This window comes from Brassica napus, chromosome C3, assembly GCF_020379485.1.
Source record: "Brassica napus cultivar Da-Ae chromosome C3, Da-Ae, whole genome shotgun sequence".
NCBI classification, from domain to species: Eukaryota; Viridiplantae; Streptophyta; class Magnoliopsida; order Brassicales; family Brassicaceae; genus Brassica; species Brassica napus.
The window spans coordinates 11,355,277-11,380,477 of record NC_063446.1 but is presented as its reverse complement, the minus strand read 5'-3'; the positions used below and the strand labels follow the sequence as shown (position 1 = coordinate 11,380,477).

Here is a 25,201-nt window from a genome sequence, read left to right as displayed (position 1 = left end):
GCAGTCCTCTCATTGTGCTTGAGAGAAGTAATATCACTCAAAAAAATAATGCATTGTTAACTCATGGAAAGTAAATGGAGATATACGTGAGTTCATGTGGCTCGTGGCTCCACCACGCTAATTATTATGTACTACTTCAAATAGTCAGGAGAGGACAACATATATCAATACAAAACATCACTCTATTTGTTTCCATATAGAGTATCATATCAAGACTTGAGTCAAGTGGTCACAATCTGAACTAAATCTGAGAAGAAAACATTTAAGAGCAAGAATTACTTGAATGATATTCGCTCCTTTTGCGTGTGCTTCTCTGTCCAGCCTGGAGAAAACAAACCTTTCAGTGCAGCAACGTTAGGGGAGATATCCTCGGAGCAGGCGAACTGATGAGAGTAAACAACCACTTCTCGCCTTCTTCCTTCTGGAGACTTGAATCTTACAGAAAAAAAATTATTGGTTTACAGAGTTGATTTCACATGATATGAGTAACTGGAACTAAATCTTAAAGAAGAAACTATTCGTTTTATCCCTGTTCATCTCAAGGCCAATTAGATTGCCCCTTTCGTGCTTCTTAGATATGAATTAACGAAGTCACAGCTCTGCCTCTCCCAAGCCATGGGCAACGTGGTCGAAGAACTGATCGATAAGGGCCTTGCCGGTGGATTTCGGCATCTTCGTAGCTGATATATAAGCTGTGAAGCTGAGGGAATCGCAAAAGTTGCATGCTTCTCGGGTTGTTGAAATAATGAATTGAGTATTAAGAGCCGTATTTATGAGACACAACCGTTGAAGTTGAGAATCGTAGGAGATGATGACGATTGATATTCTCCGGTCAAAATAAAGAAAACGAAGTGAAGAAGTCATGATCTAGGTGGTGATAAGTTAGGTAGATATTTTGGGCCACTAAAGCCGACAATCTTTGCAAATGGGCTGTATATCGTATTCGTCTGAGGTCCAGCAGCTCAACATCCACGATGATATGGCAAAATGATTGGTTCTAAATATTTTGTCCTACGTGGCATGCCTAAAAAAGCTTCAAATTAGTTGCTTTTATATAGTAGAGATTTTTGTTTTTATTATATTTTCAAAAATCTATTAAGATACTATGAGTAGAGATGTTCTAAAGTCTTTGAACATAATGTTATGATATTCCAATAATTTTTGTTGGTGTTATGCGTAAAGTATCTACATTCGTGATGGCCGGTTGCTGAGCAACTAGCTTATAACAAGCTCCTTATTATGTATTATACAGTCGTTTAAATTTATACGTTTTGTCTTTATTACACTTCAAACATATCTGTTTATAAGTGTACTAGTGTTCGGCCCGTACTACGTATGGGAAAATAGTTAGTTTATATATATATATATATATATAAGTTTAACACCTATTAAAACTAAATTTTTGGGTTAAAATATATGAACACCTCATAAATTGACTCCTACATATCCTATTATGTTCTAACACCACATAGACATTAGCAGGGATCAGAGCTTTTTAACTTTTTTAGGGATTAAGTTGTCTCACTTTTAAGGAATTAGGGATCGTGGAGTTTTGAGAATTAACTATAATGAAGATAAATAATTGGTATTACTCCCGGTCAAAACAACTATATTTTAAATTATTTGATAACAAAACTCTAACTTTATAACTCTCACAAACAAAGTTGTTAGAAATGGTAAAATAATATTTCTGATATTATTTTAAATAGATATATATATATATGGATATATAGTCATAAGCATTTTATGTTTTAAAACTTAAGATATGTACCAACACATAATAATGAACCAACACATGATATTTAGTCAATTTATATATTTTATTCATTCAGTTTTCTTTGTATTTGACTTGTAATAAATCTTCCATAAATATAAATTTGTATCAAAATACAAAAACAATGAAATTATGATAGATTATCTGACAAAATAGTATGCTTGCTATATTAGATATTTAAAACTTTGTCAAGCATAAAATGTTTTTACCATTAGTTATTGTTTAATGAGCAAAAAAATATTGGTCAATTTTTTGTTATATACTCATTTGAGTGGTTAAAAGTTTTGCATCTGACCTATTAATCAAAATATGAGCAGCAATGTGGGCTGAGAATCTCCTGGTAAGTTAGAGTCTCCATTCTCTTTCATTCTTCTTCAACTGCGTCAACTTTAATCTCACTCATGGATTTGATCTCTTTGTAAGTTTAAAGTTTGAAGTCTCTTCTTCTCATCATCTCACTCTTCTACACTTACCAACTTTAATCTCACTTGTCGATCTATGTTTCAGATCGAGCAGCTTTGGTCCTCTGTAAAAAAAAAACCTAAAGAAATTCAAAACTGCACAACAAAAGATAATTAAATGCTGATACAGAACTTTATCACTTACTCTTTTGCTAAATAACTATTATATCAATTCTCTCTCTTTCTGTTACAAAAAAAAAGTATCTGCACCTCAAGTAATGTACATCGGAGTATCTCCGAAAACCATTGATCAGTGTTTAGTTTTTTAGAATGAACAGTGATAAGATTTTTATGGTGATAGATAAAAGTAAAACAGAATGAGTGCAAATTATATAGAGAATACAACGGTTTTTTTTTTAACACCAGAGAAAAAACAGTTTAATAAAGAAGAAGTTAACTGAAACGTGGGATGAAACTTATTCGAAAAAATAGGAAGTTATTATGTGGTTGGAGATTTGGAGTCGCAGAAAAATAAGAGATGAAAACATAAATTTTCAATAGTTAGATTTTTCAAAAAAAATTATAAAACTTTGACATGTGTAAAATTTTTAGTGGTTAAGTGACTTGTGTTTTAGTACGGATGCAGTCCTAAGTGTATATTAAATAAACATCATGCAGGCAATGACGCATTAACTATATTTAATATTACAACTCTCCAGAGCATTGGGTGCGACTGGTGTAGTAACTAACCTGGCCGTGAAGTGCAAGATAGAAGATGGTTATCATAGTTTTTTTGGTCAACGATGATTATCATAGCCGGGAGTTAAATGTCTTTTGTTTATATAATACAAATGTTTTCGAAATTTCAGATTGGGAGAAATTTCTCACGAAAAAATATATCTATAAAACTAAATAGGCATCTCAAATGTTGAAAATCTCAGTCAAAATTAAAATATTTCAAATTAAATGTTTTGATATATTTAAATTGAGAGAAGCACACATAAAAGAAAATTCAATGAGATTACTCTTAATTCCATAATCTCTTAGAAAAACCACTCATCATTTGAAATTGTTAGATTGAAATATGATTCTATATTAAGAAGTTAGTTAGTATATATATATATATATATATATGTGTGTTAATTGGTTTTTCGATCACTTAAAGTGTATATATTTCTCTAAATATAATGATCAACTTTAGTTGTTTGTTTTAATATGTTGTTATTTTGATTGTCTACTTAAAAATCAAAAAAAAAATCCATCTAACTTTTCTTCGTAAAGGTATTTATAAAACGAGTAAGAAACCTAGAAACTTCATCTCATTTAGGTCAAAATCTTATAATGACCAAAACAACGATCGAATCAATGAGTCTATGCTTATACAATTACAATATTAGCAATTTTCATATATAGATTAATTACTATAAAACCAAAAGTCACACCATGCTTTTTGCTTTGACAAGCTTTCTTATCTTCATTCACATGCATCTCCTACCTCTTTCTCTTAGTGTTGACTTTTAATAACCCCAATATGCTTCGGTTTCCATGTCTTATAATTAAATAGCTGACCAAAACCTCTCTATAAATTCTCTTCTTCCTCCTCTAAAACCCATCAAACCGCAGCCGCCATGAACGCCTTCCAACCGCCGCCGCCGACGCCGGATTACAACGGCCTGCTCGGTCCTGACGATACAGGAGGATTCAGATACGGGATTGGAGTCTCCATCGGAGTGCTTCTCCTCATCACAACCATCACCCTCGCCTCTTACTTCTGCGCACGTAACCAGCACTCTTCAGAAACAGATCAAGATTCAACACATGTCCATCACCACCACCATGTCATCATTGACGTTGTCCCAGGTCTGGACGAGGACACCATTCAAAGCTACCCGAAGATCCTCTACTCGGAAGCGAAGAGAAGCTCCACGTCGTCGTGTTGTCCCATTTGCTTAGGAGACTACAAGGGGAATCATCTGCTGCGGCAACTACCAGATTGCAAACACCTCTTCCACCTCAAATGTATCGACACGTGGCTTAGACTCAATCCTACGTGTCCTGTCTGCAGGACTTCGCCGCTTCCTACTCCTCTCCCCACTCCCCTCGCCGAGATTGTTCCCTTAGCCTCCTCCGTCGCCACCACCAGGATGTCATGATTATTTTATTATACTCCGAAGCCAAAAGTAGTGTTCATGATATATATATATCTTCTTGAATTTTTCTTTATTTCCTTGTAAAGTTTTCATTTTTGTTCACTAATTTGATCATCGTATATATTCTTTGAAACCAAAGATTTGTAAAAGGAAGAAAACTAAGGGTAATTTTACAATTTTGTTGGATAGGCTGCTTTGGTTTTTGTTTTATTTGGTAAACAAGTTGAATTCTATGCCATGAAAGAATAATGAAAGTCGTTTTGAAATATGTTTCTTCATTCTTCGCTTGTATTGAACTTTTGGGCTCTGAAAGATCGATCATTTGAATAGAAATATTTGAGACGTCAATACAATAGAAAATTACGAGAACATAGAATCAAATAAAAGTAGATATTTTAGCAGGGTCTTTGTCTTGTTTGGTGAACATCAGCCAGAATAATATATGATCTGAGAAAACTTTTAAGAGGGTGTAAGTAAACAGATATAAAACATTGACCAAGAGAAATAAACAAAACACTCGAAAACGAATTTTCTATCGAATCCCAACTGGCTTAAACTAAGTAGGTTAAAGATGATAAAATGAGTTTTTTTTTTTTTTTTTTTTGAAAAAGCAGATGATAAAATGAGTTGACTACCAAACTGCCCTTTATTATATTTTACTATTCGAAAGATAAAAAAAATATCACACCATATTCATTTTACACATATATATATCCATAGTTTTTAAATTTGAATTGTGTAGCTATTAATTAAGAAGAGAAATAGACTTCAAAAGCATTTTGTAAGCTAATATAATAAGATTTTTCACACCTAATCATATACGCCTTAGCATTTGGAAAAGATGCACATGCAGCTGCCATTTACTTTTTTTTTTTTTTTTTGTCAGCCGCTGCCGTTTACTTGTATACTCCCCTCTGTTTTATTATAAACAGTTTTAGGTTTCGATTCACGAATTAAAAAAACAATTAATTTTATACATTTTCTATAAAAACACTATTACCTATACACCTAACCATATTTCAACCAATAAAAAAATAAATTTTGCATTGAAAATCGAAAACGACACTTATTTTGTAACGAAAAAAATTCTCTAAAACGACACTTAATATGAAACAGAAGGAGTATCTTTTTTCTTGATATATCCTATCCAGTTAGTCTCGGGAGAATACATATACTGTTATAGAATGGACCCTTTGATTTTAACTTCCCAAATTTACCAATAGGTAAACTAAACAATAACTAACTACACGAGGCAGATGTAAATGTTTTTTTTAGCATTAAGCTCATGATGTACACGATCTTCGTCTTAGTGTGTCGAGAAAACATGACACTCTGAATGTGTGGATACCATTTGCACCAAATCAAAATAATCGGTAGCAAACAGTAAATGTTGAAGACCTTCCTGCATTCTATTATAGATATTTTAAAACAAAAGAGAACTTTCAAAAGGATGTAACTTCGATCAAGACTCAAGTGACAAGGCCGGGTACACATTGAATTGTTCCACTTTCGGATTTCATAATCTATTGAATTACTCCACCTTATGGATTTTATAATTGTTAAATTACTCCACTTTCGGTTTTCATAACCATTGAATTCTTTCTACATATAATGGTATTTTTCAAAGTCCTTTGTATTTGTTTCTCAATTTATTATCTTTATTGTTTGGTTGAATTGTTTTAAAATTAAAATTAATTTAATATTTTTTGCCGTAAACTAATCTAATTTAAACTTGAAACAAATTTATTGATTTATTAATTTATTGAGCATTCATTTATAAAATTATTACATGTTAGACAAATAACTCATACGTGTCTGACTGTCTGGTCTAGTACTAGTCGGTTTTAACTTTTAAGAAAAGAAAAAAAAAGCGTGAGTATAAAAAACAAACAAACAAAGCAGAGACTTCGATTTTTATTTTTGCTTGAGGAAGAATCCAGAAACAAAGAAATCATCGATAGTTAGGTATGGGTTGGGTCTGGAGAGACGATTCATCCGTTTCGGACGCCGCCGGTAATGATATCACCGATCAACCGCCACGAGGTTCCGCCGCCGACGGCAATTGCTCCACCACGACGGTGGTGAGATCGAAGTGCAAGACGGAGGAGGTGGAGCCTGGGAAGTTCGTCAGGAAGTGCGACAAAACCGAGGAGATCCTCCGCCACTGTTTTGGCAAGTAAGTGGTTTCTCATCTTCCTATGTGAAAATTTGACTATTGGAGTGAGTAATCAAATACTATCAGTTTGTTACCTTTCATTTCTCCTTTTGTGATCACTAAACTGATTTTGATTCTCACTCTCTATGTTCTGTATCTCGTTTTAAGGCCCTCTGAAGTCGTTCAATCCACCACAGAGCACACGGAAGAGGATGTCACAGACCAGATGGTGCGTGGTGGATCTTCTCCCCCAAATCAGTTTGAGGAAAACCCCTTAAACTTCCCGGGACTCCGAAGCGACTTAGACGACATCGAGCGCCATTTCTTTAGCGGGATGAAGAGTTTCTTTGAAGCAGCTGAAGAGATGAAGAGCAGCTTGTTTGACATCATGGGGGATTATGACTCAGCCACCGTGAGAGAGATACCCATTCAAGACCATCCGAAGATAGACGACGAAAATGCCGCCACTAGACAGCCTTTCTCCTCTGGAGAAATTGATCTCTCGGGCTTGGCCAAGGACGTTTGAGTCATGGTCTTCTTCTTCTTCTTGTTCTTTTCTTTGGCATAATATAACTTTCAAGTATGTAATATGACACTGCTATTAATGTTAGACGCGTCCATGTTTTTGCATAGTGGTTATTCTCTAATTCTCTTATCATTACTTTTGTTTTCTTTTTTATCATACCAACCAAAAACATATTTATTACCTTCCCCTTAGTCTGAAAAATTTATCTACATTCTAGTTTTCATCAAGTGGTAATTTGATTTTTTTTTTAAATGGTCAACGTATGATTGTATGAGTTATGGAGTAGAATTAAAGACCCGAAATCTAACCTTATTTTGTATGAAAAGCTTGGTTACGGTTTTCAAAGGACCGAACTGTTTTTGGATATGTATGCATACAGACACTGGACAATTGATATTTTTACACAGCCTCACAGAGTTGTACTGTTAGGTTTTGGGTTTGTATGGAGAGAATCATTAGAGATAAATTTTATTAACGAAAAGCCTGTCAAATGCTTAAGCCTTAAACTAACTTGCTCTAAAAAAAGAACTAAAAGAAGTTATTTCTCCAAAAGAAAAGCAAAACATAAATGAAACTTAGCAAAATCTCTAATTGCAACAAAGAAGAAACACACAATTAGAAAACACTTGATAAAATTAAACTTCTGATTCTGCTCCATCTCTTTGGCCTCGAGGAACCGGGACCAAGCTGGGAAAATAAGTGCAATGCAAAGGCCAAGGATCAACCACAGAATCTAAGTGGACTTTGCTGATCAACTTGTCTCCCCCCATAACATAGATCCAAGCCTTGCCAGTTCCATCGCAAGAACACACTACAACCCTTTCATTGCTGTCGATGAAGTAACTCGGCTTCTGCCAGTAGGAGGTCTGTACCAAAACGGGAAAGTTAGGTATTGAAAAAGTCATGAAATTCATCCAAACCACATCTTTACCATTCTCAACGTTAACCTTGTTTTTGGTCACCCAAATCTCAATCTTCTTTGTTATGTGACACTGCTTTAACACCGAAAACCGATCTCCTTTAAAGACGTTAATAACAAGAACATCGCTAGGATGGATTCCACTCGGTAGCTTACAATATCCATAGAATTCTTCGCTCGAAAATTGAAAGGTACATAGGATGTACAAGGGATCAGCAAAAATAATCCAAAACAAAGTTCCATTCAACAAGACGCCATTTGGAGGCAAGGTCATGGATTTTCCACCCGGTATCTGAACCCCAAATAGTTTTGTAAACACTTTCCTCACTTCCACCATTGCTATCAAGACGACCTATGCCATAGAAGGTAAAGCTAGGTTCGCTAATCCATGTACTTTGTTTTAACCACGGGTTACAAACTGCTGCTCCTTTATCCATGCTACATATCAAGAACTCGTCGTAGTTAACCACCTTTTTAGGGTTTTGAGATTCTAAACCGGGAATATCCAATGTTAACTCACGCACAACTATCTTGGGATCCACGCTTACAGAATAAATCTTTGATTTTGTTGTTAGGATGAATCGAAACGTCTCCTTGTGCTTGTATATGAAAGTCTTGTCGTCCAAAGTAGCTTTCCATCGTTTGCAAACAACTCTGAAGCGCACAAGAGATTTTGGAGAGACACGAGAGAGTATCTCTTCAGTCAGCTCCCATAGAAGATTCTCGTATGCGGCTATCTCCTTTAAATTTTTAATTGAATCCATTCTGTTTTCCTCACTATGGTTTTCACAAAATGATAGTACTATATATATACACATACATCTTTATATTCCTGAGATTTTACAAAACAATCAGTTTGATGAATAAATGAGAAAAATATGTTGACAAAAAAAGAGAAACATATAGAAATATATTATGAATTAATAAAAAGACTTTAATCAATTAAATAGAAGTTGATTTGATATTTTTTTATATCATTAATGAATATCTAAAATTATAAAGATTTAATGGCACAAATTGTAAATAAAATCTCAAATAAAAATTAATTTCATATGCTGTTTATGTTTTAATAAGATAGACTAGAAGGACGTCAAAAAAAAACTAGAAGGATGTTTTAGAAAAAGATAGACTAGGTTCAGATCCACACTTCAAAATCATGGTATATATTTTATTGTCTTCTTTGTATATGATTTTATTCTTTATGAATTAATTTTATTATTTGTATAAAATATAGAGTAAAAAGACTTTTATTAGATTTTGTACAGTAAATATAGAAAATATGTTTATACTTAAATTAAAAATATATGCTTAAGATATTATCATTTAGTCAAATGTTTTGAAATAATTAATTAAAAATAATTTTAATCTATATTATTATTTGAGATGTGGATTTGCTTACTTTTCAGCTTAACCATGATTTTCCGGATTAATCAGTAGTCCTAATAATTTTTAAAAATAATTTTGTAATACTTATATAATTTAATAATAAAAAGTTATGAAGAGATTATGATAATTACATGTACAATCCACATAAATATTTAATATTTGTCTTATTTATTATTATTATTATTTTAAAATATATTTTTTATAAATATTTTTTGTTTGTCCGTTTCTCCACAATTTAGGAATAATTAATAGTTTAAATAATTGTAATAAATATTTTTCATAGTATTTATATATTTAAATAATAATATTATTTATATATTTAAATAAATATATTATATTAAAATAATTATACTATATTCTTAAATTAAATCATAATTAAAATTGTATCAATTAATGCACAGTAATTTTATAACTATACAATTAAATGTAAGTAAATACATACATAAAACTACTCAGTTTTAAGTTTTTATAAAATTTTACCTTCTAAAAAAATGAAATGAAATTTATATTCAAATTATTATTATATAAATTTTAATGTATAAAACTATTAAAACAATATTTAAATATTTATTTATTTTGACAAAAAATCAGATCAATATATTTAATATTTGAATTTCCTATATTGACTTTCATATAACTCTATTTATATAAATTTTCAAATTTTGTTATAAAGTATTTAAACATAAATAAATTTCATATATGATTATATTAGATCACATAATTGTTTATAATGATTATTTTTTAATAAAAATAGATAGTATAAATTATTTAAAATTATAGTATTGCATTACCGTACGCCTCAAAATCTAATAAACTCAAGTTTATTTATTTACTAGATTGGGACCCGTGCGTTGCAACAGGCTTTATTTGATATTTTAATTTAATAAAAAAAATTAATTTTTTTTTTAAAATTGTTTTTTCATATGTTATGTGAAATTTATTTTATAGTTAAGAACTCGTTTACACACATAAGTTTCAGTTAATATTTGTTAGAGCTAGAAAAAACATCCAAACGTAAAAATTTAAACCGGATCCAACCCAAAATAATAATTATAATGAAATAAAAAGGAATTTAGAAGTTAAATAAGGCCAAGAAGCAATGACAACATTATACACTTTCTTATGTACTAATTTAATGTTTTATTAAACTTACCTGATGTTAAATAATTTTCTTGATTCATTATTTATTAATGATATATTTTCATAATAACATTTTAATTTAAATGAATTATAAACTAATGCATATCAAACATGTGTTTGATTTTCGTATAACCAAACACATAAATACCAATCACGACAACATCCTAAGTTTTGATTTTTTTTTTTTAATTTAATAGCTTTAACATCATACTCGTTATCAAAATCTTTTTTTTTATATACTATTAAGTATGTATGTTTACTTTTTTTAGGCTTTTTTAAAAAGGAAAAAAATAATTTCTAAATCTTGTTTTTATTTAAAATTAAAAAAAGAAAAACTATCAAATACTTTTTTATATTTTTGTTTAGGATTATAGAAAAGGAAAATTATTATCATATAAACTTTTACAATTATCTTATGTTTTGAATTTCAGAAAAATCTTATTGCTATCAAATAATTATTTCTAGTTATTATTAAATAATTTTAAATTATTATTTTTACGGTTTATATTAATACTATTTTTACACTTCATTTTTAATTAAATAATTTTTAGTATCATGTTCATCATCAATTTTCTATACTATCAAATAACTTCTTACAATTCTCTTATGGTTAGAAATTAAAAAATATGATACAAATCTCTTTTGTTTAGAATTTTCTTTTAAAAGAAAAAGAACTATCAAATATTTTTTTTACAGTTTTAGTGTGTTAGAAAATAAAATTAAAACTACATAATCTTTTATAATTATTTTTTCTAGGATTTAGAAAATAAAAATACTATCAAAGAATTATTTCCAGCAAATATTAACTATTTTTAAAAGTTGCTATTTTCAAAATTCGTTTTCTCAATAAAAAAAATTATTTTTAGTTAATTATATTATGTCTTATACATACAAACATATATTTCTCATATTTACACATACTTATGTACGATAAAAACATAATAATAATAATAAAAAACTTGTGTTAGTGTAATAAGATGTAAAAAGGATGATAAAAAAATTGAGTTGTTTAGAGAAATTAAAAGAAAATACTCAGATAATATTTTTATTGTCAATACTATTTTGTTAAAAAATAATATGAAGAACTTTAAACCTAAATATAGATGTGAAAATAATATTTATTTTGGTATATATTTTTGTAGCATACATTTATCAGTTAAAAAGGAAAGTTAGTTATTTATATGAAAATAATAAGAGTACTTTCACATTTTTTTTACTTAGGTTTTTTAAAAAAGAATATCACTTATTTTATAGTTAGTTTTTCTATTTGATTTTTATTAAATAATTTCTTGTACTTGTAGGTTTTTATAATTCGTTTTTATTTAATTTTTTTTTAAAAAAACTTAGTATTTTATCTTATAATATCTTTCTTTAGTATCTTTAAAGATGAAAATATACAAAATATTTTAAAAAGAAAAAAAATACTTTCAAATAGCTTTTTACAATTATTCTTTGTTTATAGAATTTTCAAAAATTTAATTTACTATCAAATATTTTTAAAATATTATAAAAAGAGCCATACAAATATAATTGTAAAAGGCTATGTAATAGTAATTTTCATTTTCTTAACTTCTAAAAAGAATAATAAACTATATTTTTGTAATAATTTTTCTTTTCTAGTGTCCAAAAAAATGTAATAATAATTTTCTTTTTCTAAATCTTTTTAAATCCTAATAAAAGAGAATTGTAACATATTTTTGACACATGTCACAATTTTAATAAATTATTGACACATGTCGCAATCGTGTTAATTAGCAACTTTGAAGAACCAAGCTTTATATAATAAACTATATTTTTGTAATAATTTTCCTTCTCTAGTGTCCAAAAAAATGTAATAATAATTTTCTTTTTCTAAATCTTTTTAAATCCTAATAAAAGAGAATTGTAACATATTTTTGACACATGCCACAATCTTAATAAATTAATTGACACATGTCGCAATCATGTTAATTAACAACTTTGAAGAACCAAAAAAAATATAATAATTTTTTTTCTAAATCTTTTTAAATCCTAATAAATGAGAATTGTAACATATTTTTGACACATGCCACAATCTTAATAAATTAATTAACACATGTCGCAATCATGTTAATTAGCAACTTTGAAGAACCAAAAAAAATATAATAATTTTATTTTTCTAAATCTTTTTAAATCCTAATAAAAGAGAATTGTAACATATTTTTGACACATGCCACAATCTTAATAAATTAATTGACACATGTCGCAATCATGTTAATTAGCAACTTTGAAGAACCAAGCTTTATATAATAAAATATGCTGAATATATTTGATATTTAAGTATAAATTTCTAAATTTTATTCACAAATTTAAAATAAAATTAAATTAAAACATTTATGAATATAATAAAAAATAAAATGAAACTTTTGATACATAATTTGGCATCTCTCTTCAAATTTAAATAAAATATTACATGTGGCTTAAAAACATGAATCAAAAATATAAAAATATAAAATATAATAAAATGAAATGAAATGAAAATTTTAGTATGTAATTTTGCATCCAAATTTAAAGCAATTAGGCGCCTTTAAAGGTTGGATTAAAAATTGAGATACTTTTAAATTTGAGTTGTTGATATGTTTTAGGAGAAACTATGATGAATTTATTATACTTCAATTTTATATCAATTAGGTTAAATTTTTTATCAAATTATTAGTACAAGGTGAGCATGGTGATCTGAGTTCCAAGTTTTAGAAGAGGGTTAAAAGTGAAAACACTAGAGATCCTTATCTGGGATCAAAATCTTCGAAAGAAGGGTCCCACAAGATCTGACGGTGGAACTGGAAATCATAGCTCACTAGTTACGTGGAACAGTCTTTATGGTAAAACAAGAACTCGCCGAGGATGGGGCCTGATAACGAAAACCAATCATGTGAAAACCTTCATGACACGTCAGCAATAATAGACGGAAGAGTGGGGTCCGCACACGACAGGTATGTCTTGGGGGCTACTTGGTTCGCTGTAACGGAGACCACTATCCCTATTGCTCGCGAATACAAGTGTTACAAACTCAGATCACCATGCTCATCTGGAACAAGAAAAAAAAACAAGAGTGAAGAAGAAGAAGAAGAAGAGAAGAAAAAGCGAGCGAGCAGCCATGATTGCAGGCAGAATAACTTGGGGAGGAAGTTAGGTCACATGCAGTTTGGGATTGACGTTTATGTGTACAGAGAGAGGAACATGGATCGAGTATGCGTGTAAGTCAATCCCGAAGAGGAAGCTAGAGACTGAAGAAGACTGGGAGATGTGAGAAGATAGACTGAGATAATGAAACATCACCAAACGTGATCTCCATCAAAGGAGCTTATGAGGACTCGGTAGCTGATCACATGGTGATGGATCTGTGCAGAGGAGGTGAGCTTTTCGCTAGGATAGTGGAGAGAGAATATTACTCTGAGAGAAAAGCTGCTTATTTGGCTAAGGCCATACTTGGTGTGGTCCAGACTTAATTGCCACTCTCTAGGTGTGATTCATAGAGATCTTAAACCTGAAAACTTTTTATTCGTAAATGATCTATGTTCGTCAAGCCTAGTATGTTTCTTACACAAACATATTTGTTTTTCTCTGCTCTGCTTTGTTTTCTTTAATGCAGATTGTTGTCTCAAAGGTGAGAACTTTACTGATGTGGTTGGAAGTCCACAGTACATTGCACCTGAAGTTCTGAACAAGGATTACAGTACTGAAGCAGATATTTGTAGCGCAAGTGTGATGGTTTACATGCTACTGTCTGGTTCAGCTCCTTTTTGGGGAGGTATGATTGTTACTTTGATCACAGCTTCTATATTTGGAAGGTGTACTCATGTGTGTTACTACTTTAAGCAGTAATGGAAGAAGAAATCTTCAATTAGGCTCTGGAGGGTGAGCTTGATTTGCCATCAGATTATTGGCCAGATGGCTTTAAGGGTACCATAATACAACAAGGTTTTGATTTTTATTTAGGTGGTTTTGATGATAATAATCAAGAGTTCCAATAGTAAAAAAGTTGTAGTAGAAGGGATAAGGAGACACCTATAAATCTCAGGTGATGTTAATGCTTTCAATAAGTTTAGCCTATTCATGCCTTTGTACCTTGAGAGTCAAGCTAGGAATAAGAATAACGAATCTGCTCCAAAATGAAAAGTAAATTTTGAAAACTAGACTTTACTTTAAAGATGTTATTTCATAAACCCTATATGTTGATAATGTTACTGCTGCTATAAAACAATTTGATGAAGCATAATCCGACTTATTTGTTAATTTGGTCATAAAATATTACATTTTATGAAAGGGGATAATAATCAAGAGTTCCAAAAATTATTAATTTTGAAATATATAACTTAGTGATACTAATAATGAAACCTAATTAAGAAGAAAAAGAAAGAAAGATATCAGGATGGGTGTGTGCAGCGACAAGACATCTGGTGAACCGCTTAGCATTGAGGCTTACGCAGCGAGGTATAAAGGTCGGACGAAGATAATTCGACTTCTCTTCATCGCTAAGCACTTGGACCAAGAGAGCTGTCAGATTCAAGCCCTTAAGATGCCTTATTATGAGATAAAAAAGGGTAATAATGTACTGTTGTTCAGAGATGTGGGCGAACGATGTAAATATAAGCTTGGGAGCGACTACATGTTAGATTTGGCCTGGATTGAAGCCGTTGATAGTGATTAATTTTAAAAAGAAGATACTATCCCTACAGAGCGATCTCCGTTGGCTTTAGGCAATTGAGTTTTGACCTAATTTCATTTGTTGTTTATTGAGTTCGGATTTTGATATTTCTCGATTAGGTGCTTAGATTTTATAAGTTGTATTTTCTTTGTGTGTGTCTAGATTGTCTTATTGTTGATTAGCTTGAATATTTATTGATTCCACCTGCAGCTCGTTGGCAGGAACTTGGACATCACTTTTATGAGTTTGGTTCCATGAGCGATGCTCTGAATTGCTATAACATGATAATTAAATTCAAGACCTCTCAGAGTGAAATCTTTGTGCATGTATGAGCGAGGTTTTTGTTAGCATGGAGATGAGACAGTATGATCTTGTTATTAGCTTTGTGGAAAAGACTGTTAAGATTTTAGATACCTCTGACTTTATTCGCGTTGCCAACGGTTCCAATATGTGCATTGGGATTTGCTCATTTGAAGCTCAAACATTACAAACTCGCTGCTCTAAAAGTACATATATGTGTTTACAGATCTATTTCTTATCCTATTGTATCTAGAATCTGACCCTTTGAGCTTGCATATTTGTCTTGTGCAGTTTAATTAAGTTGATCCAGAACTTGGAAGTTCTTATAATGAGGTGATTGCTCCTAAAGATGTTGCCAATTATGGAGAACTATGCGCCCTTTCAAGTTTAATCAATTGGAATTAAAAGCATTTATCATTTTTATTTCTTTGTTTTTGTGTTTAATCTTTCTTAGCCTCTTTTGTTGTTTGTTTTTTAGCCTATGACGATGTATTCTAATGTGATGACAGGAAAATGTCATCGACAATGCCAATCTCCATAAGTTTTTGGATCTAGTTTATGAAATTAGGAAACTTATCTACATTTTTTTTTCAAGATGCTAGCGTTTGGTAAAATAATTTTATGAAGTTCTTTCACCTAGTCTAGGTCCATATGTTAATCAACTAAACTTTGTTCCACTGTTTATTCTTGTCATCTAAAATGTGTGCTAGTTACATTAAACTCTATCATGTATCGTGTAATGAAGGTTTACAATGTTTTCTTCCAAATCCTTATTATTTACAACAATGAATCTAATTCTTAGCCTTTGCTTGCTGCAACCGCTTTCAACCATGTATGGCGTATCTAGAAAGTCTCAAACCAAAATTGCTTCTGGACATTCATCTTCGTCATCACGTTGACACATTGGATGTTTAGATAAGAAAAATGCACTGATCTGGTACGCACTAGTGTACAAACGGTCATTTGTATCTGTCAGTTTGGAAACTATATCTGAAGCATCCAAGACCATTTTTCCTGATCTAGAGAAGGAACTCCAATAGCTGATCACTGACAACCCAACAAGGTGATTAACTCAAACAAAATCTCTCTGGCCACAACAACAAATAATGATGACAACGAAAGTTAGTTGTTTATCTCTAACCGTAGTACACCAATCGTGGTTAACAAACATGTTGCATTCAAATCGAGGAGAGTTTCCAAAAAAAAAATTGCAATTTTTCCAATTGATTGCACTATGTAAATAAATGTTACATGAAAAATCATCGGGAAAGTGATCGAGTATTGCGAGAAACATGTTGAAGCTAAATATTCATTGGACGAGACTATCAAAGAGAATGTGAGGACTTTGGACGCTAAGTTAATGAAAGTCAATCAGTTGACATTCTTCGATCTCATTAATGCTGCGGATTACTTTGGCATCCCAAGCTTGATTGATCTTGCTTTTCAAAAAGTCGCTGGCCTTATTGAAGGTAAAATTATAGATAAACTTCGTGAAACCTTCAACGTCAAGAATGATCTAACACCCGAGGAAGAAGAAAGGGTTCGCAAGGAGAACATATGGGCTTTTGAATGAACCAACCAGCCTTTTGTCTTTACTCCTTTGCTTATCAATGTTATTTGATTTTTTTAATTTGAAATATTTATTTTCTTTCGTTTATGTGTTTTATTCCTTTGCTTCACTGTTATATGTGATTTTGAATTTGAAATATAATCTCTTTTCGTTTCTGAACCAATTTTCTACTATCATGTGGACTTCCCATTTATATTAGTTTCGTTTATATTTGAAGTATATCTGATGTATCAAGATTCTGAGTCGATTATTTGAAATTGTCGTATGTATATACATAACATTTTGTTTTACATTAGCGTGGATAATCAACTAATCAGATTGTGCCAATTAAATATCTATTTTATTTTCAATAATTAAAAATTACGTTTTAAATATTACAGCCCAAAATAAAATTGTCTTCATTTGCCCCAGTTCATTGTCAAATACCCATTCTAAATTTTCCTTTTATATAAAGTAGAGAAGCCAAATTCATTCATGTCTAACACTAATTTCTCGACGTTGCCCAAATATCTACCTATTTCCAAAGGCCAACTTTAGTCCAATATCCAAACATCGATCGTAATATTACTAATTTGTTATATAAAGGTGTACCTTTATCAAAACTTTTATATGTTTTTGGAAGGTGTTCTCATGTGTGTTACTAATTTAAGCAGAAACTAGATTTTGACCCGCGCTTTCAAAGCGCGGGTTTATTATTATTATTTTTTCAATTGACAAATATTTAGTAAATGTCATATTTTCATATATTTGTGTTTTATTTTATAAAAGACTTAAACTTTTTATCTTTATTTATCGTATTTCATTTTAAATGACTATTTATGTTTAAAAAATTAAACTTTATTTCTTTAATAAATTAAGTTGGTATAACTTTGATAAATTAATTTTATTATGTGGTTAATATTTAAAAAAAATTATATACTTTTAAAAAAGATTTATACTTTTCAATGAAAAAATTCAATTTTTTTTATGAATGCTTAAATTATATTAAGAAAAGAAAAAAATAATAATTAAGAATAGTTGAAAAAAAAATTATTTGAACTTGGACTCAATGGTCCGAAGGAAAAAAAAATGTGAGAATTGGATCTGATTTCTTAATTGGCCCAAATGACCCAAGAGAGATCTGATGTGGGCTGGATCCAAAAAAATTGACCCAATATAGATGTGTTATTAATATTACTTGATTGCCCTTAATGAAACATGCAATGTTAGTAAAGAAAGAGACATGTTAAGGTAAAAAGGACAATAGGATCCTGCTTTAATAGTATAGATGGAAAAAGAAATCTTCAATGAGTATCTGAAGGATAAGCTTGATTTGTCATCAGATCCCTGGCCACAAGTTTCTGACAGCGTAAAGGAATTAATCAGAAAGATGCTTGAAAGAAACCCCCAACCAAAGACTGACTGCTCGACAAGCTTTGTGTAGGTCTCTAGAATCATGAAGCTTTAATATATTGTCTAAGCAGACATGGAACCTTCTTAATCTTGGTTTTTATTTCTTACAGGCCATCCATGGATTAGGGATGAAGGAAGTCCGAAGTCCACAAGATACACTGCTAGATACAACTGTGTTGAGTCGCTTGAAGAAGTTTTCACAAACAGACAAGCTCAAGAATATGGCTTTAAGGGTACTTATGGTTCTGATGAGAGAATATCCGATTGGTGCTTTTCCTCGCAGGTGATTGTAGAAAGACTTTTAGACGAAGAGATTCACGGGCTTAGAGAACCTTCAAGATTATAGACGGTAAGAAGAGCGGACGAGTAACTTACAAATAACTCAAAAGCATTCTTGAAAGATTCAACACAAATCTTGACAACTCTATGCAAACACCAGTAAGCAGACAATAATGTCTCAACATGTAGATTAAGTGATTATAGCTTCATAGTTTTTCTTACAAACTGATCGATCATCATGTGGTCACTTTAGACTGATCACTTGGAAGGCACATTAGACTATGATGAATTCGTATAGGAGATTGTAAGACTAGAACATCTATAGATGATGAAGCAAGTGATCGTTTAGATTCATCAGCAAAAGTGTAATAAAGTTGGAGTGAAATACATTGTTGCTGCTGAAGAAGTATGAAGGGTATTCAAAACTGATGGTGAAGAATGTAAGTAAATGTGATGCATTCACTTATTTTTACATATTCTTAACTTGTAGCCTCTTTGTAAATGTATCCACTAATGATAAGATCTCTAGTGTTTTCCATATTTCAAAGTTATAATATATAACATTTGTTTTACTGTAAGACTGTAGGAAGCTACCAAAGAGCTGCTACAAGTTGAATGGGAGAACAGAACAAGGAGACGAGGAACACAAGTTGTGATGGGTGGAAAGACAAATAATTGTGTAGGTTCTTTTTTGTATTTATTATATGTTAAAAAGGTTATAGAGCCAAAAATGAAAGCTGCGTTTTTATATATATAAAAGTTGTAGTAGAAGGGATAGGGTGTTGATGCTTTCAATACATTTAGCCATTTAGGCTATCTTGCCTTTGTGCCTTGAGACTCAAGCTAGGAATAAGAATAATGAAGCTGCTCCAAAACAAAAGTTAAATTTTGAAATACTAGGTTTTATAACTATAAAGATGTTATTTCAAAAACCCTGTATGTTGATAATGTCACTGCTGCTAGCATAATCCGACTTCTTTGTTAATTTGATCATAAAGAATTGCATTTTATGAAGGGGGAAATAATCAATAGTACCAGAAGTTAATTAATTTTGAAATATATGACTAGACCACAAGTTAATTTGAGCCTGTCGAACGCTTAAGTCTTTAACTAACTTGCTCTGAAAAAAACTAGATAAGTTATTCTCCAAAATAAAAGCAAAACCAAAGGATACTGAGCAAATCTCTTGGTGAAACAAAGGACAACACAAAGAAGAAAATACACGTAATAATATTAAACTTCTGATTTTACTTCATCTCTTAGACCTTGAGGAACCGAGACCAAGTTGGGAAAATAAGTGCAATGCAAAGGCCAAGGATCAACCACGGACTCTATTTTGACTTTGTCGATCAACTTATTTTCTGCCATAACATAAATCCAAGCCTTGCCTGATTCATCGCAAAAACACACGACAAGCCTTTCATTCTTGTGGATGAAGTAACTTGGCTGCTGAGGGTAGGCGAACGGCACTAAACCGGGAAAGTTAGGAATTGAAAAAGTCATGAAATTCATCCAAACCACATCTCTACCATCCTCAACGTTAACCTTGTTCTTGGTCACCCAAATCTCAATCTTTTTTGTTACATAGCACTGCTTTAACACCGAAAATCGATCTCCATTAAATAACCTAAGGACTAGAGCATCAAGAGCATGGCTCATACCAAATGGTAGCTCACAATATAGGTAGAATCCTTCAGTCGGAAAATCGAGGAGTATACAATACAAGAAAGCTGTCTCGTCAGAAGTAACAATCCAAAACAAAGTTCCATTCAAAAATACACCACTTGTAGAATGCATTTTAGGTCCTTTCTTACCCTGATTACTATCACTGGATTCTGACCCCATGTCTATCCACGTACCTGAGGCAAGGTCATGGATTTTCCACCCGGTAGTTGAATTCCAAATAGTTTTGTAAACACTTTCCTCACTTCTATTATTACTATCACGATGACCTATGCCATAGAAGCGAAAGCTAGGTTCACTAATCCATGTAGTTTGTTTCAACCACGGGTTACAAACTGCTGCTCCTTTATCCATGCTACATATCAAGAACTCGTCGCAACTAACCAACTTTTTAGGTTTCTGAGCTTCTAAACCAGGAATATCCAACGATAACTCACGCACCAGTATCTTGGGATCCATGCTTACCGAATAAATCTTTGATTTCGTTGCTAGGATGAATCGAAACGTCTCCTTGTGGTTGTTGATGAACGTCTTGTCGTCCAAGATAGCCTTCCATCGTTTGCAAACAACTCTAAAGGGGACAAGATATTTTGGAGAGACACGGGAGAGTATCTCTTCAATTAACTCCCATGGCAGCTGGTCCTCATGCGCCGCCATCTCCGACGTGTGTTTTTCTATGTTTGATTTCAATATCTTTTTTTATTAGTTTTTTTTTTTTTTTAAACTCAACTTCAAACTTAACATTTACCAACTGTTTACAAACTCCATAGGCATATCAGCCTCTACTACATCTTTCAACCACATAGGTATTACAGAATATAACTTGGGAACATGATTCATAGAAGAAGAAGACTCCTTTGCTATTCTGTCAGCCACCTTATTACCCTCTCTTGGACCATACTCCACTCTAAATTCTGGATTAGACTTCAGCATGTGTGTAATACTCTGCAGAATTGGTGATAGGAGAGGCCAAACTTCTTCTTCTTCTCGGATCACCCTGCAAAGTGTCAATGAATCCGATTCAAATATCACCCTCCTATACCCAAAGCCAGATAAGGTTGCTACTGCCCATCTAATCGCTTCTGCTTCACACTCTATAGCTGATCCCACATGCTGAATTGCCTTAGCTCCAGCCCACATCAGCCTGCCATTTTGATCCCTACTCACCCAGCCAACTCCATTTTGGTCTCTGTCTTTTTTCCAAGACCCATCGGAGTTACATTTCACCCATGTGGCTGGTGGAGGTTTCCATTTATGACAATGTCCCGTGGGGGTACTTTTCTTAATCTCTTACAATTCCACCTCATTACCTCTCTTCCAATCCTCTGCATCTTCTCTAGCCTTATTTAGAGTACTAACTGCATCATAATCCCTCCCTTTAAACTGAAACTCATTCCTGTTCTTCCATAGTCTCCACAAAATCCAAGGCACTAACTCCATTGGAATTTCTTCCTTTGGATACTTCATTTGGGCGCTGAGTACATGATGGATATTAGAGTAGAATGAGTCAGTGGCAATACCTTCTGGAGGAGCAGGGATTGGAGACAGAGCCCAAATTAATCTTGCATAGGGACATTGGAATAGAACATGATTCACTGATTCAGACCCTGCTGCACATCGAAGACAGGTTGCATCTTTGGATATGTGTCTATACGCCAGACTCTTAGCCACCGGTAGAGAGTCACTGAGGCAACGCCATAGAAAACGTTTGATCTTTGGGCTTGTTTCTAACTTCCATATCATCTGGAACAAGGGTTCCAGGCTCGGTTGTAGCACTTGAGCTCGATCTTCATCTCCTTTCAGTATATTTTGCAGCACCCAGTACCCTGATTTTACAGTGTAATGGCCAGTTTTTGTATACTCCCATCTATACTTATCGTCACTCTTCTCTCCGCAAGGTCTGATGCGTCTGATCCACTGTTGTTCCTCCTCGGGGAAGAGACTATCAAGGAGCTGTAAATTCCACTCTTTCCCTTGATTTTGTAGTAGCTCGCTCACCTTACTGATTACAGGCAGAGTCTGTTGTTGTTGCTCCGTTAGGACGTTTATAGCTCTCACTGCCCTTGCTGGTTTGGCTCCCAACCATTGCTCTGTCCAGATCCCTGTGTTTCTGCCATTGCCAATGATCGATCTCGCTCCCTGTTTGATCAATTTCTGAGCCGAGTGTATGCTTCTCCATGCGTACGAAGGCCTCGATCCCAACTCAGCATTTAACGGGTATGTCTTTGAATAATACCGGCTTTTGTAGATCCGGGCCAGCAGACTCGATTTGTTTGTGATCAGTCTACAAAGTTGCTTCCCTAATAAGGCAAGATTGAAAGCCTCTATATCCTTAAAACCAAGCCCTCCCAAATCCTTTGATTTAGTTAGCTGATCCCAACTCTTCCAATGCATACCTCGAGAATCCTCCTTGTTTTTCCACCAGAAATCTGACATGATTGATGCGATCTTTCTGCATACCGTCTTGGGGAGCAGGAAGCAGGACATAGTATAAGTAGGTAGAGCCATTGCGACTACTTTGAGAAGTACTTCTTTCCCGCTGGGTGATAGAAATCTGGTTTGCCATCCTTGAACTCTTTGACTCATCCTCTCCTTAAGATAGCTGAGGATTGATACCTTAGAGCCGCCAAACAACTCTGGTAGCCCTAGATATATCCCCTCTCCTCCTGTCTGCTCAATTCCCAGCAATCCTTTAATTGCTTCTCGTCTCTGCGATGGGATTAATTTTCCGAAGGAAACACTTGACTTCTGGAGATTCACTCTCTGCCCTGAGACCAGACTATATCTTTGTATAATGTCATTCAACACCTGAAGCTCCTCGTCTGTTCCTTTACAGTAGAACATACTGTCATCAGCATAGAGTAGATGAGTCACTGCAGGGGCCCCCGTGCAACTTTGAGTCCCGTCAACTTCCTTTCCGTTTCAGCCTTTTTCATCATTTGTACCAAGATCTCAGTGCAGATCACAAATAAGTAAGGAGACAGGGGGTCTCCCTGCCTCAGTCCTCTTGAAGGAACCACCTCTCCGTATGGTGCACCGTTAATTAAGACCTGGTACCTGACTGATGTTACACATTTCATTATGAGATTGCACCATTTATCTGAATACCCCAGCGCCCTCATCGTCTTGCGTAAGAATGACCATTCCACCCGGTCGTATGCCTTGGAGATATCTGTCTTTACAGCAATGAATTCTTTTGCACATTTGTTCCTGGAGCTCAAAGCATGAAGAAGCTCATGTGCCACCAGAATATTATCTGAGATTAACCTCCCTTCAATGAACGCCGCTTGGGTGTCTGAAATTACCGAGCTTAGAGTCTTCTTCAACCGCTTGGCTAGGATCTTCGAAATAATCTTGAAGCTGACGTTGCACAGACTGATCGGTCTGAACTCCATGAGCTTCTTCGAGTTTATCTTCTTGGGTATAAGACAGATATTGGTGTTATTGAGTCCTTCCTCAATATACTCATGCCTGAAGAAATTCTGGACTGTCTCAGTAACATCATCTCCTACAGTCTCCCAGAACTGTTGGTAGAACTGACCCGTCATCCCATCTGGTCCAGGGCACTTATGTGGACTGATGTCGAAGACTGCTTTTCTCACCTCCTCCTTAGTGATCTCTTTCAGTAGTTCTACATTCTGAGGCTCTGTCACTTTGGGGGAGATGTGTTGCCATTCTTCTAGCTCCACTCCAATATCTTCGGATGCGAATAGCAATTTAAAATATGTTTCAGCAACTCTCCCCATATCCTCTTCTTTAAACCATTCCTTCTCAAAGTCGTCCACCAGACTGTGAATCTTGTTCTGCGCTCGTCTGTTCTTCGTGACCGCATGAAAGTATTTGGTGTTTCTGTCTCCTGCTCTGATCCAGTTCAGTCGACATTGTTGCCACCAAAATACTTCCTCGTTTAAGTACTCCTCATTGAGCTCACTTCTCAGTCTACTAATCTCTCCCGGATCATCCCCAGTCTGTCTTGTGGCCATATACAACTTATACTGAATCTCTCTGATTCTGAGTGCCGAATTTGGCTTGGCTGAGCGTTTCCACTGAGAGATTTGTTTACGGCATCTGGCGATTCTACTCATGAAACTAAGGTTTCCTCCCTCCTGTTCTTGCCATCCTCTGCTCACCATCTCACAGAAGCCTTGTCTTTTGCACCACCTTTGATCATATCTGAACCTAGTCTTCCTCTTCCAGTTGATACCCTCCAGGTTTGTTAGAACTGGACTATGATCAGAACAGATCTTCCTCAGATATTGAGCCGAAGCATGTGGGAACCAATCCAACCAGACAGAATTCGCCAAGGATCTATCTAATCTGCATTGGACTAGCTCTTCGTTTCTGACTCCATACCAAGACAATTTGTAGCCCAAGTGTTTTAGCTCCCTTAGGCCACAAGCGTGAATCATGTCTCTGAACTCCTTCCCTTCTTCGGCTGTTCTTTCTACGCCTCCTGATTTTTCATCTTGATCCACCATCTCGTTAAAATCTCCAGTGAGCAGCCAAGGTTCAGCTCTTTTGATACCAATTCGCATTAAACGTTCCCAGACCAAACCTCTTTTGCTCTTTACTGGATCCCCATAAACTCCTGTCAGAAAGAAACTCTTATCTTGCCACTCCACCTTCATGTCAATCAATCTTCTATTCGCTTGTTGGATGGCAATTTTGCAAGAGTCTCTCCACAATACTGCTAGTCCCCCACTTCTACCTATTGGTTCCACTGTGTACAGATCGTGGAACCCTAACTTTTCCGCCACACTCTCCATGTATCTCCTTTTGTTTTTGGTCTCGCTGAGGAATATTATCTCAGGAAGATACTGACCTTGTATCTCCTGTAGATGTCGAACTGTCGGGGTATTC

At 33.6% G+C, this 25,201-nt stretch overlaps 3 protein-coding genes and 2 pseudogenes across 3 annotated transcripts; 3 read left to right on the top strand and 2 right to left on the bottom strand.

Moving 5' to 3' along the window:
• Positions 1-3,409: 3,409 nt before the first annotated feature.
• On the top strand, positions 3,410-4,598 carry LOC106385564 (RING-H2 finger protein ATL70-like). The gene has a single exon (XM_013825474.3). It carries the CDS (start codon positions 3,804-3,806, stop codon positions 4,326-4,328), a length of 525 nt encoding a protein of 174 aa, XP_013680928.2. The 5' UTR covers positions 3,410-3,803; the 3' UTR covers positions 4,329-4,598.
• A 1,625-nt stretch (positions 4,599-6,223) lies between these two features.
• On the top strand, positions 6,224-7,112 carry LOC106385416 (fra a 1-associated protein). The gene is made up of 2 exons (XM_013825336.3): positions 6,224-6,501; positions 6,649-7,112. The coding sequence occupies exons 1-2, from the start codon at positions 6,293-6,295 to the stop codon at positions 7,004-7,006; spliced, it is 567 nt and encodes a 188-aa protein (XP_013680790.1). The 5' UTR covers positions 6,224-6,292; the 3' UTR covers positions 7,007-7,112.
• A 149-nt stretch (positions 7,113-7,261) lies between these two features.
• LOC106387816 lies at positions 7,262-8,746 on the bottom strand (annotated as a pseudogene).
• A 4,567-nt stretch (positions 8,747-13,313) lies between these two features.
• LOC106383926 lies at positions 13,314-14,530 on the top strand (annotated as a pseudogene).
• A 3,772-nt stretch (positions 14,531-18,302) lies between these two features.
• LOC106398865 (F-box protein At2g14710-like) lies at positions 18,303-21,022 on the bottom strand. The gene has a single exon (XM_022700729.2). It carries the CDS (start codon positions 20,996-20,998, stop codon positions 19,892-19,894), a length of 1,107 nt encoding a protein of 368 aa, XP_022556450.1. The 5' UTR covers positions 20,999-21,022; the 3' UTR covers positions 18,303-19,891.
• Between the last annotated feature and the right edge of the window lie 4,179 nt (positions 21,023-25,201).